General features: G+C 37.2%; 1 protein-coding gene and 1 long non-coding RNA gene across 2 annotated transcripts; one reads left to right on the top strand and one right to left on the bottom strand.

Moving 5' to 3' along the window:
* Positions 1–730: 730 nt before the first annotated feature.
* Positions 731–1936, bottom strand: LOC139130267 (uncharacterized). Its single transcript, XM_070696020.1, has one exon. It carries the CDS (start codon positions 1934–1936, stop codon positions 731–733), a length of 1206 nt encoding a protein of 401 aa, XP_070552121.1.
* A 6240-nt stretch (positions 1937–8176) lies between these two features.
* LOC139129394 (uncharacterized) lies at positions 8177–13562 on the top strand. Its single transcript, XR_011551555.1, has 4 exons — positions 8177–9033; positions 9651–9861; positions 10401–10510; positions 10946–13562. It is a non-coding gene; the product is annotated as an uncharacterized lncRNA (long non-coding RNA).
* The last annotated feature ends 699 nt before the right edge of the window (positions 13563–14261 follow it).

The following is a 14261-nucleotide window of genomic DNA, read 5'->3' as shown; positions in this document are numbered from 1 at the left end:
CGCCTATGTTTTACATCCACCGTCATTTTAAACTAAAAATAAATGTTCTTCAAATTGTGAAAACCTGTGTCGACATCGTAATATTTAAATTGTTTGCTTTAAAAGTGCTCCATAAACCCTCCTTTGAAGTGGAATGGCCCAATAGCGGAATAATATCAAGAAGTGATACGGTTGTCATCACTCCTTAGCAACCAACTTTTTATAAGTACAGCCTGGAGGAAGCAAGGTCGATTTCAAGTTGATTTCGTCGCTAATTTCGGAGCGTCTGTAGGAAAACAGTCATAACCAAAGTATGCATGTATGATAAAGGGGTTATTACACGAAGTTAGGGCGATACCGCGTCGTATTCTCGTGATGTGTCCGTATTTTGACTCGTTGCTGCGCAACTCGTCAAAATACGGACACATCACTCGAATACGACGCGGTATCGCCCCAACTTCGTGTAATAACCCCTAAGTACTGTACTGTACAGATTCACATGTGTCGATGAAGATACCGAATCTATATATTTAATCTTTATTCTAATCAGATAAGAAGTAGTGTTTGTTCTTAATGATACCTTAGGGAGCCAACAAAGAAACTAACATTGTAAAAACACACACAGCTTTTAACAGAGCCTTTTGAAGACCTTTTCCGATAACTTTTGACAATGCAAATGCGAACAATAGTCATGAGTTGACATACCTTTTCGATATCGAAACATATTTTCACAGCGTACAAGAATATAAAGCTACTGACATTTCATTATTTCATTATTTTCTTTGCAGTCACCTTCGTCTGTTAAAAACCAATGTCCCCAGTGCTTTGCGTTACGAATCTTACGGTCTACACCAACTATATAGTTGATCTGGATAACCTTGGGCTTGGTCATCTCGCGCAACGTGTCATTCTTGTACCATATCCCAGACACGAAATTCTCAAGGGGTAAGGTTTTCACCTTCACAGTTGTCTTGTGTAACACTCTCTCAAGGATTTTCTTTTCAGAGTGTGCAGCGCCCATATTTTCTGAACCATCTCCTCGCGTATCCATGTAGCCTTGAAATTGTTGAAACACATCCAACCATACCATTTTTGCCGTCTGTGTGGTGTTAAGGTATAGGAACCCTCCCGAAATACCTGTCTCCGTCACGGTGTTGGACATAGACACCAGATCATAGCCGGATAAACTCTCAATGGTAGGCAGTACATCATCGAACCATACTGCGTCAGATTCTATCAATGTCAATGGAATGTCTCTCTGTAGTAAAATGAGAATTATCCAAGTGCGTAGAAGTATAAATTGATAGTAAGTAACAAACCCGAAGGATAATTTGAACATTGTTTGAAAAGGTAAGAGTACTACTTGGGCCTTTGGATGGAACTTGGAAAGACCGTCTAGCGCATTTTGGTCTGTAGCTATGAATAAAACCTTGGGTAATACCCCCATGCATTTCACGTTGCAGATCCAACTCTTAGTGATATTAAGGTAGCCACGATTGAGGAATTGCAGGGTAACGAAACCATACGTTTCTGCAATGTCTTTTGAAAGAGAAAGTATCCTTGATGTGCTCTTCGTCCCTGTGCTAACGGTTTGGTTTGCAATCTTGAGGTGAGATTCTGTTATTATCTGTTTGTTATCTTCATTTGGAAAATGTTGGTGTTGGCCATCACGGTTTGGTTTTCCGTGACTTGTGGCGAAGTTGTTTTCTGATGTCTTTGCCGCTGAGCTGGTTGAAATTCCAGTCACCGTTGTTTTGCTGTCTCCTCCTTTTGATAGTAACGTGTCTTCATCAGTTGTAGTTATTTGATTCCCGTCGATTCTAAACAGCCGATTTCGATTGGAGTTTCCGATTTTTTCCCGATGAAACAGCTCCGGCCCTTTGTTATATCCATATAGCAGTATACTGGCAAGAATAAATATTAATGCAAGGCCCCGATGTAGTTTCGTCGATTGCATACTGACATAAATAGTTCTTGGCCCGTCAGGAGAATCAGTTGAAGTAGATCGAAAATCAATTTGATCACAAATATATAGGGAGTCTTTCAAAGAGTAGTGTGTCAGGTGTTTTAGTTGTTCTACAGTATTAGCTAATGCCTAGTATTTCAATAGATACGGTGCTATCCGTTGAGAAGAAAACATCAAACTAATGTAATTTTATTCATGCATAAACATTATTATACTCAAACTAATTCATCCGTGGCGACCCTCTGTGCTTCCAGGGAAGGGTCAACGATTAAAATGTGGGCAGGCGTTATATGAATGCAAGATTTTTCTTTATCACATGGTAAAAACAGTTTTTATTGGTAAATGAGAACTAAGGACATCAGCCTAATTAAAATGAGAGACGCTGGGATAATTCAACTTGATTTGTTACAGAACAATGAAGCTGTTGAAGAGAAGAGGTAAGAATCATTTACATATTGTTTTTCGGACACGAATGCTGTACTGTAACAAAGTTGCAGTCTTGTGATACTTCTAGATTTACAATACAGGCGTTTCAAATGAAAATGCATACATGTGTTCATATCTCGTCTCACCATATGACTGAACAGCGACTAGAATCATTCAAATTTGCTAGCTGTCCGACATCATCATTTCTAATTCCATGATAACAGTTGTCTTTGATACTCCCTGCCATTGTTGGAGTGAAAGGATGAAATTGTGATTTTATTTGATGAGGGTCTAAAAGAGGAAAGCGTTGAAAAGTTTAAATATGTTGGCATATCAGTTTGAAGAAATTCTAAACCGTTTAGGTGTTCAAAAGAGGACGAGTTCACACTCGAAGAGTTCTCACGAAGACAGTCATCTAGTATCAACGGGATTATTGTGTCTTGTACATAAAATAGGTGTTCAGTTTTATCAGCAAACAATAGAATGATGGTAGGTTTATAGTTTTGATAATATGTATTGTCATTCAAATATTATCGGATAACTTCCAATCTTATCATATCCGACGGTTACATTCCCAAATATCGCAACCGTTACTGAGGCCGCTAATTGGTTTTCAGACCGATATATTCCTCAGGCTATATGACTTCACAGTTGTATACATCTAAATTAACGAACGTAGGCCGTCATGGTTCAGGTTACATCTCAGTTTTGGCAAGTCACAACATATTGTGTAAGTAATCATTGGCAATAGACTGTCGTCAACGTTAAGTAACTCCGACACCAAACTCGGTATCTGTGTAATGCTAAATGAAGCCTCAGTTATTGTAGCTATCCTTCTCTATAAACACGGGTGGGCCACGTATGGTAAAACGCGCAATGTGAACATATATTTGGACTCTCAAATTTCTACATAATTTCTACATTTCATTTGTAATCTACCATTTTAGGAGATTATTTTGAAGCTCTTGGAGCAAGAAAAACTTTCACTGTCTTAGTTTTACCGAAAATCGAAAATTAAATTTTTCTCTATAGAGTTAGCACAGGGATGGTGGCCATTTTGAATTTTGAATATGGTAAATCTTTGGTAATATGTATCAATTGTAAAAAATTTATGAGCTGACCCCCAATTTTTATTCTTTATTTTGAAATATTGCTTGAGCAAAGTTTGAGCAAAATTTTAAGTTTTTCACTTTCGAGGTGCATATCACCGTATCGATTGACTGTATGTAAACCGCCGAGAATAATTTGCCTAATGCTGACATACATACATATATACACAGCCGTCAAATCAGAAGGGATATAGCTGAGCAAAAGTTGATTAGCTTTCAGACAACCGCATGCAATAAAGGTAAAACAACTCCATCGTTCGTATCTTGGCTGTTTGTAAGTGTATTTTACATTACATTGTTTTCTGTATAAAACTTATCAGCCACGATGAGACACAGCTGGAATCTGTATAGTCTATACTCCAGAGTGGAGAGAATGAATAACACTACACTTTGTTTCGAACGTTTGCGAGATTTTCATCATTAGTCAATAACATTCATCTTCAGTGGATGTAAAACACACTAAAAGCAAACAACCAAGATATGAACGATGTGTGAAGTTGCTGTACCTAACCCAAATCTAAAAATAGACAAGCATTAATGATACAGCCTTTGAAGACCTTTTACGATAATATATAACAACTTAAATGCGAACAATAGTCATTTGACATACATTTTCGATATTGATACATATTTTCACAGCGCACAAGAATATAAAGCTACTGACATTTCATTATTTCGTAATTTTCTTTGCAGTCACGGTCTTCTGTCAAAAACCAATGTTCCCAGTGCCCTGCCTGACCAATCTTTCTTTCAACACCAACTAGATAATTCACCTGGATAACCTCGGGCTTGGTCATCTCATGCAACGTGTCATTCTTGTACCATAATCCAGACACGAATTCTCAAGGCGTAAGGGGTTCAACTTTCACATGAGTCTTCTTTAACACTCTCACAAGGATCTGCATTTCAGAGTATCCAGCGCTCATCTTTTCTGAACCATCTCCTTGCCCTCTATGTAGCCTTGAAATTGTTTATAGACATCCAACCATACCATTTTTGTCGTTTATGTGGTGTTAAGGCATAAGAACCCTCCCGTAATTCCTTTCTCTGACCACGGTGTTGGACACAGACACCAGATCATATCCGCATAAACTCTTAATGGTAGGTAGTACGTCATCGAACCATACAGCATCAGATTCTATCACAGTCAATGGAATGTCTCTTTGAAGTAACACGAGGACTATCCATGTGCGTAGCAGAGTGAATTGATAGTAAGCCACGAAAACAAAGTTTTATATTAACATTGTTTGAAAAGGCAAGAGTACTACATGAACCTTTGAACTGAACTTGGATAGATCCACTAGCGTATTTTGGTCTGTAGCCATGGGTAATACCCCCATGCATTTCACGTTGCAGATCCAACTCTTAGTAATATTAAGGTAACCACGATTGAGGAATTGTAGGGTAACAAAACCATACCTTTCTGCAATGTCTTTTGAAAGAGATCGTATCCTTGATATACTCCTTGTCCATTTGATAACAGTTTAATTTCCAATCTTGAGGTATGTTATCTGCTGTGTAAAATCTTCATTTGGAAAATGTTGGTTATGGCCCCCAGGGTTGTGTTTTTTGTGACTTGTGGCGGAAGTTTCTTCTGATGTGTTTGCCGTTGGGCTGTTTGAATTTCCAGTCACCGTTGTTTCGCTATTTCCTCCTTTTTGTAGAACCGTTTCTTCATGAGTTGTAGATATTTGATTCGCATCCATTAGAAACGGTTGGTTTCGATCTGCGTTTCCGATTTTTGTCCGATTAAACAGCTCAGGCCTTCTGTTTTATCCACAAAGCACTATATTAGCAAGAAGTACTATTGATGTAAAGCCAAGCTGTAGTTTTGTCCATTGCATACTGACATTGTTAGTTATTCGCCGGTCAGGATACTTTAATTGAAGTAGATAGATCTAAAATATTGGGGAGTCTAATAAGGGTAGTGTGTCAGATGTTTTTATTTTGTAAAGAATTAACTAATGTATCCCAATCCGTTAGGAAAGAAAAGTGAAACTTATGTAATGTCATTCATGTAGAAACATGATTATATGACAATTAATTTATCCGTGGCAACCCTCTGTGCTACAGGGCTAGAGCGAACGATTAAAATGTGAGCAGGCGTACATGTACGGTTTAACTTAATCACGTGGTAACAACGGCTTGGTTACAATAACTGACGACTTCTGCCTTATTAAGATGAGAGACGCCAAGATAACTCAACCCCATTTTTACGACAAACTTATCATCCCAGTGTTCTGCCTAAGTAGCCATAAGGGAATTGATATTTTCATCGTTCGATGGTTACAGAATAATAGGGCTATGGAGGAGGTGGATGTTAGAATCATTTGCATATTATCTCTCTTGGCCACAAATATCTCGCTATAACAAAGTCGCAGGATTGTGATACTTATGGATTTACAATTCATGCGTGACAATTCAAAGCGCATACATGTGTTCATATTTTGTCTCGCCATATGACTGCACGCGACTGGAATCATTCAAATATGTTAAATGAAATCATTCATAACAGCTAGCTGCCCAGTGTCATTCGTTTTTTCGAAATACATAATGACATTTGCCTTTGATATTCCCACCAAAAAGTTGAAAATAGTGATTTTAATTGATAAGGACCTAAAAGAGATCATCACGTACCGACATCAGTGCACTTTTTACATATCACTCCCTTTCCTGGTGTCCATTTTTGATGAACGCAACGCTCTTTTTGTATTTAGAAGGTTTAACAATAAAAAACCATAAAGTGCAAGATTCAAGGGTGTTGTCAGGCACTCTGCGTCCAAATATGGGCAATCGCGTGCATTTCAGATCCAGCTGCATTATGGTTACTACGTGCGTTGCTTTCAGCAAACGTTCCATTCGTAGACAAATCAAGCGCAAGATTCGATCGTATCCTCGTTCTTATCGTACGGGCGACAATAATGCGGCCATCGTTTTACCGAAAATTTGATAAAAATGGCGACAAATGTGTGATATCACGCGTATTGTCATTGCCAAATGTTTGGAAAATGTTTTGAACTACATATTAACATTTCATAAGGCAAATGATAACACCTTTACGGCTCTGATTCGAGTTTGCTTACCTCGGTCGCACGGCGTACGGGCACTCGCATGTTCGGGCCCTTCCATCTTACAACTGGTCCGCTAACATCATATCAGGGCGATAAAGATTAAAAGCGATAAGATATTATAATATGTCGTAACAATGTGCGAATGTACTCCCTACAGTCAATTCTGCTAAAGGTAGGCGTCTATGTAACATGCTGTAATGGTGTATCATTATGTCGTTATAACTGAGCACAAATTGAAAAACTTACCTGAGCAAAACTAAAATGCATGTCGGTTTTAAGAAAGTTATAAGTCGTTTAGTCGTTCAAACGATGAAAAGTTCACACTCACAGGGTTCTCACGAAGATGATAATCTAGTATCAATGGGATTGGTGTGTGCAGAACACAAATAGGTTTTCAACTTTATCAACAACTAAAAAGGATTAAAGTGGAAAGACATTGTTAATATCTGTTGTCCTTTGAATATCACTGGATCCTGTTACTATCTAATGATATCTGACGGTACAATTTTCTAACAGCTTGCCGTTAGCAAGGCTGCTGATCAGTCGTCACACCGATAGATTTTTCAGGCTAGATGACTTAACAATTGTGTTGTCGTCGCTATAATCTAGATATTTAATGAGTGAATGTGCGCTGTCACAGATCAGGCAAAAGGTCGCTCATTTGCAAGTGAAAATACTGTGTCGTTCTTGACTAATGGCACAGTATCGCCAACGTTAAATAGTTCCGACAGCAAACGCGGGACCGGAGTGATACCAAATTAGCCCTCACGTATAGTATCCACCCTTATCTATGTAGACAGGGAGACCATGTAAAACATAATACTTTTATTTATAGCAGATAATGTCGTCATACTGTCTTGCGTTTTGTGTGTGTTTGCTGTCAAACAGGCTGATGCATAAAATATGATCACAGCATGCGGCAGGCGATGGCACAAATTTGCAGATTCCCACTGTGATCTCATATCTTTCTGGTGCTTTTTTTGTGTTGCCATGGACACTTGACACATTTATTAGGCAAGATAAACATCCTCTAGAATCGTTCCAACAAAGGCGCTGCTCCAGCAGATGTTCATGAACAACAGAGCGCGTATGAATGTGTTTGCCAAATGCAGTATACCAAACTTGTAAGCTATTCGTAAGAGAGAATATTAGCATATTACAATTGGAAGAATTGTGAATATGTTGTATAAAGAGTAGAGTAATGATATGGTAGAAGGCTGGAGTATGCATACTCACGGTAGTGACTGATAATCCAGAAGCATTGCTTTCTAATAAACAACAACACATAGGCGGTAGTGTTTACTCTTCCATCTACATATCACACAAAAATTGCTGGTAGCAGATGGCTCTAATATGGTGAATACGCAATTCCATATTATATATATAATATATATATAATATATATATATATATATATATATATATATATATATATATATATATATATATATATATACTATATATAGTATATATATATACTATTGCAGGCTACTGTGCTCTCGGTATTAGAGTAAAGAATGAAGTCCAAGTAGGGGTAGGGCACTCTTTTATCGCGTGTTACCAACAACTTGTTAAATGAAAATCTGAGTAAGTGGAAATGTATCATCATGAATAAAAAACCTTAAGGACGGGGACTATGTACGAAAATCGACGTCTGCGCAGGTGTTGCGCAATATTTATGTCGTAACAGAGTGAGCTAAATATCGCAAAAGGAGATTATTTGCGACATCTTAAATTTAGGCTGTGTTACGCATAAATGGAGGTAAACGTATTAACTTGATGACGGTTTGTTATGAATGATCAAATTAATTATGTGACGATAAAATATTGTAAATTTTCATGATATTGGCATCGATGTGATCGATTTAAGAAGGTACCGTAAATGGACTGGACCCTGCGTATCATACCGCCATTAGCCATCAAACTACGTCGCGCTATCAGTGAAACTATGTCGTTTGACGTTGGTCGTGCCAGTCGGCTGAAAGTCACAGGTAGATTCACTACCAAAGCAACACAAAACAGAGCCAGAAGAGTTGTGAGGCCCTCAAGGATAAATGGCAATCCTCTAGTCATGAAAATTTAAAATCTGATACTCTTGTCGAGTCGACTGCGGCCACAACGGCTGACGACCATTGCTATGTTTGCTCGTGCAACTCGGTTCCGCAACCCATATGAAGTAGTCATATGTGAATATGATGAAGTCTACGATCCTTGGCGGCCAACAACCTACAGTGCCACGAGGAGAGATGGTAGGCGAATTGTTGATCTTGGTATCCTTGCAGATGGTTTATCTGGCTGCAAGCAATGCAGCATGCCGTTACGGATGACCGACACTATCATGGTCTGGGCATGGAAAAACTGGGTAGCTGGCTGATTGTCAGGTGTTGCAACCCCATTTGTAATTTTGTCAACGTTATTCCCCTTGGCCTGAGACACGGACCAAATAAAACGATTTTGGATGTAAATACCAAACTTGCAATTGGTAAGTACGAATTTTTTACTTTTTTTTTGTTTCATGCACGCGCGCGGAGTGCCAAGTCTCATGTTTACCTCAAAGCGAACAGATGGCTTGATAATATAGTCAGTGCACAGAAACGCTAGTTTTCCATAAGCTGACAGTAACACTGGACTGGTCATAATGCGACTCAAGTGTTATATTTATGCCAGAATTACAAACATTGTTTCAAACCAGCCCAGTGATCATGTGATGTGGATCGAGTTAGCATCAATCTACACATTGCTTATGGTCATGGCACATATTTATAGAATTTTCAGGGACAATGAGACTACCGTTACTTCCTTTCATAGTGTCATCAATTTGGATCTGTCTAGCCACTCTAGGAAGCTATTTATGTAGTTCTTCTTATCACAAAGTACCCTGAAGTGTTGGCTTTTGGAGTTGTATTCTCACACTTTCCCTGGACATGAAGTATAATTACTTCTATTCTGTGAGATTTTGGTAAATACAAGAAATTGTATCTTATGACCATAAATAATTTCAAACTGGAGTCGAGACAGCCCATTCAGTTAACAATACAACAAAAATATTTCAAAAATTTATACTGATGTCATTGTAAACTTGTCATTGTTTTGCCATAGGTAAATGAACGGATTGTCATGTCTCCAGGGAAGTATTGTGTGTCACGTGCGTCCTATCTGGATAATCAAGAAAGAAAGAGACGGATGAAGAGCCAGACCCGGTGTGCCAAAAAACATCGTATCAAGCTGAAGGCAAACAAGTGTTTACAACAGAGTGTCCAAGAACTCTGTGAAGGTGACACATACACAACAGGAATTGACCTTGTTCAAAGTAATTACTTGTTTAATCTTGTTTATAATTGATTTGAATGAAAGTTTGGATTCAGATAGATGTAGATGAATGATTTTAGAATCAATGTAAAATGACTCTAAATTGCTAATAGTTGAATGCTTGTATTGATATGGCTCCCTGCATATACTGACTTACCTTTCAACTCAATGTCATAAAACTGATGAAACATGTGCATGAAGGTTTGTAGTAAGTTTGACATTTATTGATGTGGTAATATTGTAAGTGAAACACACAAAAACCTAATGCTTACATTATGACATGTACCAGTTCATCTGCAAGTGTGCACATAGTCATTGAGTGACCTGATGTACGCTATCATTTGCTGGATGGCAATTTTGTTTATTTGCATAATTGTAGAACTAGTTACTCAGTTCATGTCTGCTTAAAGTTTGTGATTTGCCAAATACCTAAAACATTTAGCCATGGACCATTTGTGAATATTCTGTTTCATTTGATATAAAAACTGAATCATTCATTCCCATATATTTTATCTGTATCTGTTTCTATTTTTTATTCAGAAACCCAAGATATACACGAGATACCTTCCCTCTCTACAGAACCTGTTCCACAACCAATAGAATTGATGATCAACCTGTAGTGTATTTTGACCTGGAGACTACTGGATCAGGTAGGTGTTGTTGTTATCAATGTGATAATACGTGTTTTTTAATCTGATATTGCAATCATTTCACTACTTCATTGCAATGCCTTTAGAGGCTACAATGGCTATTGAACTGTACACACAATGATCAATCATTAAACTGAAGCAAATTTTTACTGGAAACAGAACAAGTTCACCCATGATTCAAATTTCTGACAGCATTATTTTAATGATCATGACTTGCTTATCAAAATCATCAATGGTTTACAGACAATAGTTAGATGACATTATTTTCATACCAACAAGACAATCAATGCCTCAAGTGTCAGTTTCAGTTTATTACTCATCTCCCAGGGCAAAGTCTGACTCAGCAAATGAAATTTTCATTGAAATTTACTGTAATCCAAAATAACATAAACAAATTATCTTGCCATTTGTCATGAGTTTTTTTTTCTTTTTCAGCAAGAACATCACACATAACACAGCTTGCAGCTGTTGGACCAAAAGGGTGTCTGAATGTGTATGTGATACCTAGGATTCCAATAAGTGAACCAGCATCAAGAGTGACCGGTCTGGCAATGAAAAATGGAATCCTAACACAGAATGGAAAACCTGTCAGTGCAGTACCTGTAAAACATGGTCAAGCATTGTTGACATTGTGTGACTTTCTTGGACCAGAACCTTGTATTCTGGTTGGACATAACATCAAGTCATTTGATTGTAGAGTTTTATATAATGCTACTGTAGCAACAGATATGGTTGATCAATTGTCTTCACACATTGCTGGCTTTGTTGATTGGTATAAAGTCTTTAAGACCTCATATCCTGATTGTGAAAAGTACTCACAAGTTGAGCTTGTTCAAAATTTGTAGGAGAAAGTTACAGTGCACATGATGCTTTAGCAGATGTGAAAGGTTTAAAAAAACTTATTGAAAAGGTACAGCCATCTTTTGATGAGTTTACATTTACATGGGAGTTTGTGAGGGAGTCTGTAGAGCATGCAAAGGCAACAAGCCTAAACATGCAAACCTTACATACTCTTGTACTCGTACTCAAAGGGTGTATAAGTAAATGTATGTGTAAGAAAATTGCAAGCAGTGGCCTTGCTATGGGCCATTTAGAGCTTGCATTCCACAGGAAAGGTGAAGAAGGCATTGAATTGTTGTTGAAAGTGAAAAATCAAAATAGAAAAGAAAGGGTGACAAAATCAAAACAAGTTATCAATAATATTTGTAAATTTTTCTCTCACAGAAGCAATACTGTATGTCTAGCATCATAACTTTGAAATTTATGGAAAACTCCATGCTGACTTGTGTTAGATATTTGATAACTTTAACTGGTAAAGTTCTCCTGACATGACAAACCAGTCTCAATTGCATTAGCAAACTTAAGTATAAATAATAGGTGAAATAAATTCATTACTGTTGAAACTGTATCGTTGACCCTAGAATAAACACTTTTTCACCCAATCACAGCGATTTGAAAGAACCCACCTAAAGACCTGAAGTGCTCTTTTGGTGATCTTACAAATACGGAAGTGACGCAAATACAAACACTACCGCTGAGCCCAGCCAAGACTGTAGACGTCCCTAGAATTTGGAAGATTATCATGTTCAAAAAGTTCTGACATGCCAAATTGCTGTATATGTATCGCAGCAGAGTGCTCAATGTTTCCAAGTGATTGTGTTTCATTACTTCAGTTTTCAAAGTACCCAGGATTATTTGAAATCTGGGTTGCAAGTTAAGTGCAGTGCCTGAAGCAGAACTGGACACCTATCCAGTACCCGCAACTTGTGTTGTGCATGCAGTGATCATGCATTTGAGGCTGCTGCTTCCAAATCTGCACCAGATCTGAAACAGTGAAAGCTATAGTACTAGGATTCAAATACTTTCTGCCATTCTCATTGTTAGGAATTTGGCTTGTGAGGCAAAACACAAAACATGTTGAATATTTTTGCAAAACTTCGCAAAATGAAAAACACTAAAAATCACCCATACACGAGAATGGCTGAGCAAGCAGCCTCAAATGAAATTTTGCTCGTCTACTGAGCTACTTTCTCTTGCAGGCTTATAGGGTGTCATTTGCTGTCAATCTGTGATATTTACTTAGAAGTTATTGCTGTCCCATTTTTAACTACTATAGACTATAGTCTATAGAAGCTATTGGGATGGGTATCCGTCCGGTGTCAGTCTGTATGTATGTATGTATGTCCGTTTGTGATGCGTCCGTCCACTCAAATATCTTGAGAACCGCAGTACTTACTGATTTGATATTTATCTTAATGTAATATATTGAAATTATGATGAAATCTTCAATTTTTTATTTTTGCAGCTAATTTTACCATTTTTTGTCAGGCCATCCTGAAATGAGCTATCAAAGATATCAACCTTCTCCATCCATACATGTGTCACAAAAAGTTATTCTCTACAGAACACACCAGAGCTGTGTCAACTGTTGGGTCGCTTGTTTTTTTAAAACCGCTGGTATAAATATTCGGTTAACAGGTCACTAGGATGACCTTAGTGAGATAATTTCATACAGTCAGGAAATACTTAATTTTGTATCAATGTCTATAGTAGCTTCAGGGACTTTGGTCCTATGTTATCCATCAGCTGGTTTGGAAATGTCACTCATGTCAACACTCTGTTCACTAACGTAGTCATTCCGATATTCAATTACAAATTTTTCTTATAACTTAAAATCATTTTACACATTGGAATATCTATTTGCATATAAACCAGTCATTTTGAGGTCATTTACAGGTCATGCAGAGCTGTTGAGACAATACTGAAAGATTTTGTAGAATATTTATTGTACATACTATGCTTGGTATTATGGCATCTAACTATGCCTTACTAAACAATCTATTGTATCTTGAAATACTTTAGTGTGTATGCACAGTTGGCTTGGTGATTCATTCTCCATCTTTTAATCACTCCAGAGCAAATAAGTAAATACAGCATAATATTTATAAAATATTGATATAAAATATTTATCATATAATATTGATTATATAAGAAGATATCATACTATGGTGTAAGTATATATGAAGTAAGCAATAAAGCAACATTATCAGTAAGTCAAACCCTGCTTATGCACTTTTTTCTACACTTGTGTAAAGGACACCCTGTAACTCAAAAAATAACACTTGAAACTTCCTCAATATTTGTTGACATATAACCAATGCAACAACATAAGCAAAAATCAGAAAAATGACAATATTCTCTGATAATTTTTGAGCATGTACTTTGCTAAACCCTTTTTTCCCTCTTGTTTTTGTTGACATAATTGATCAAAGAAACTATATATTCAAAAATCAGAAAAATGACAATATTCCATGACAGGTTTTGAGCATGTTCCTTTGCTGAAAGTGTCAAAATGTGAGAAAAAGGCCCTTTTTGTTAAAAAAAAACATGGGGTAGGGGTACTTTAGGGACCCTCAAACTTCAAAAGTAGCATGGGAACTCCATTTTTTCTGTCGATATTTATTGACATAATTGATCAGAGCATATTATATTCAAAATAAGAAAAATGACGATATTCTCTGACAGGTTTTGAGCATATTTCTTGCTGAAATTATCAAAATTTGAAAAAAGGCCCCTATTCAGCTATGGGAAAAACATGGGGTAGGGGTATTTTAGGGACCCTCTAACTTCAAAAGTACATGGGGACCCCCTTTTTTCTGTTTTTTTTGTTGACATAATTGTTCAGAGCACAATATATTCAAAAATCAGAAAAATGACAATATTCCCTGACAGGTTTTGAGCATGATCCTTG

Source organism: Ptychodera flava, chromosome 3 (genome assembly GCF_041260155.1).
Source record: "Ptychodera flava strain L36383 chromosome 3, AS_Pfla_20210202, whole genome shotgun sequence".
NCBI classification, from domain to species: Eukaryota; Metazoa; Hemichordata; class Enteropneusta; family Ptychoderidae; genus Ptychodera; species Ptychodera flava.
Note: the sequence above shows the minus strand (reverse complement) of the source record. Positions and strands in the feature narration are given on the sequence as shown.

What these genes read in the sequence shown, in the direction of transcription:
- LOC139130267 (XM_070696020.1), bottom strand. Translation starts at nt 1,936, where the DNA reads ATGCAATCGACGAAACTACATCGGGGCCTTGCATTAATATTTATTCTT.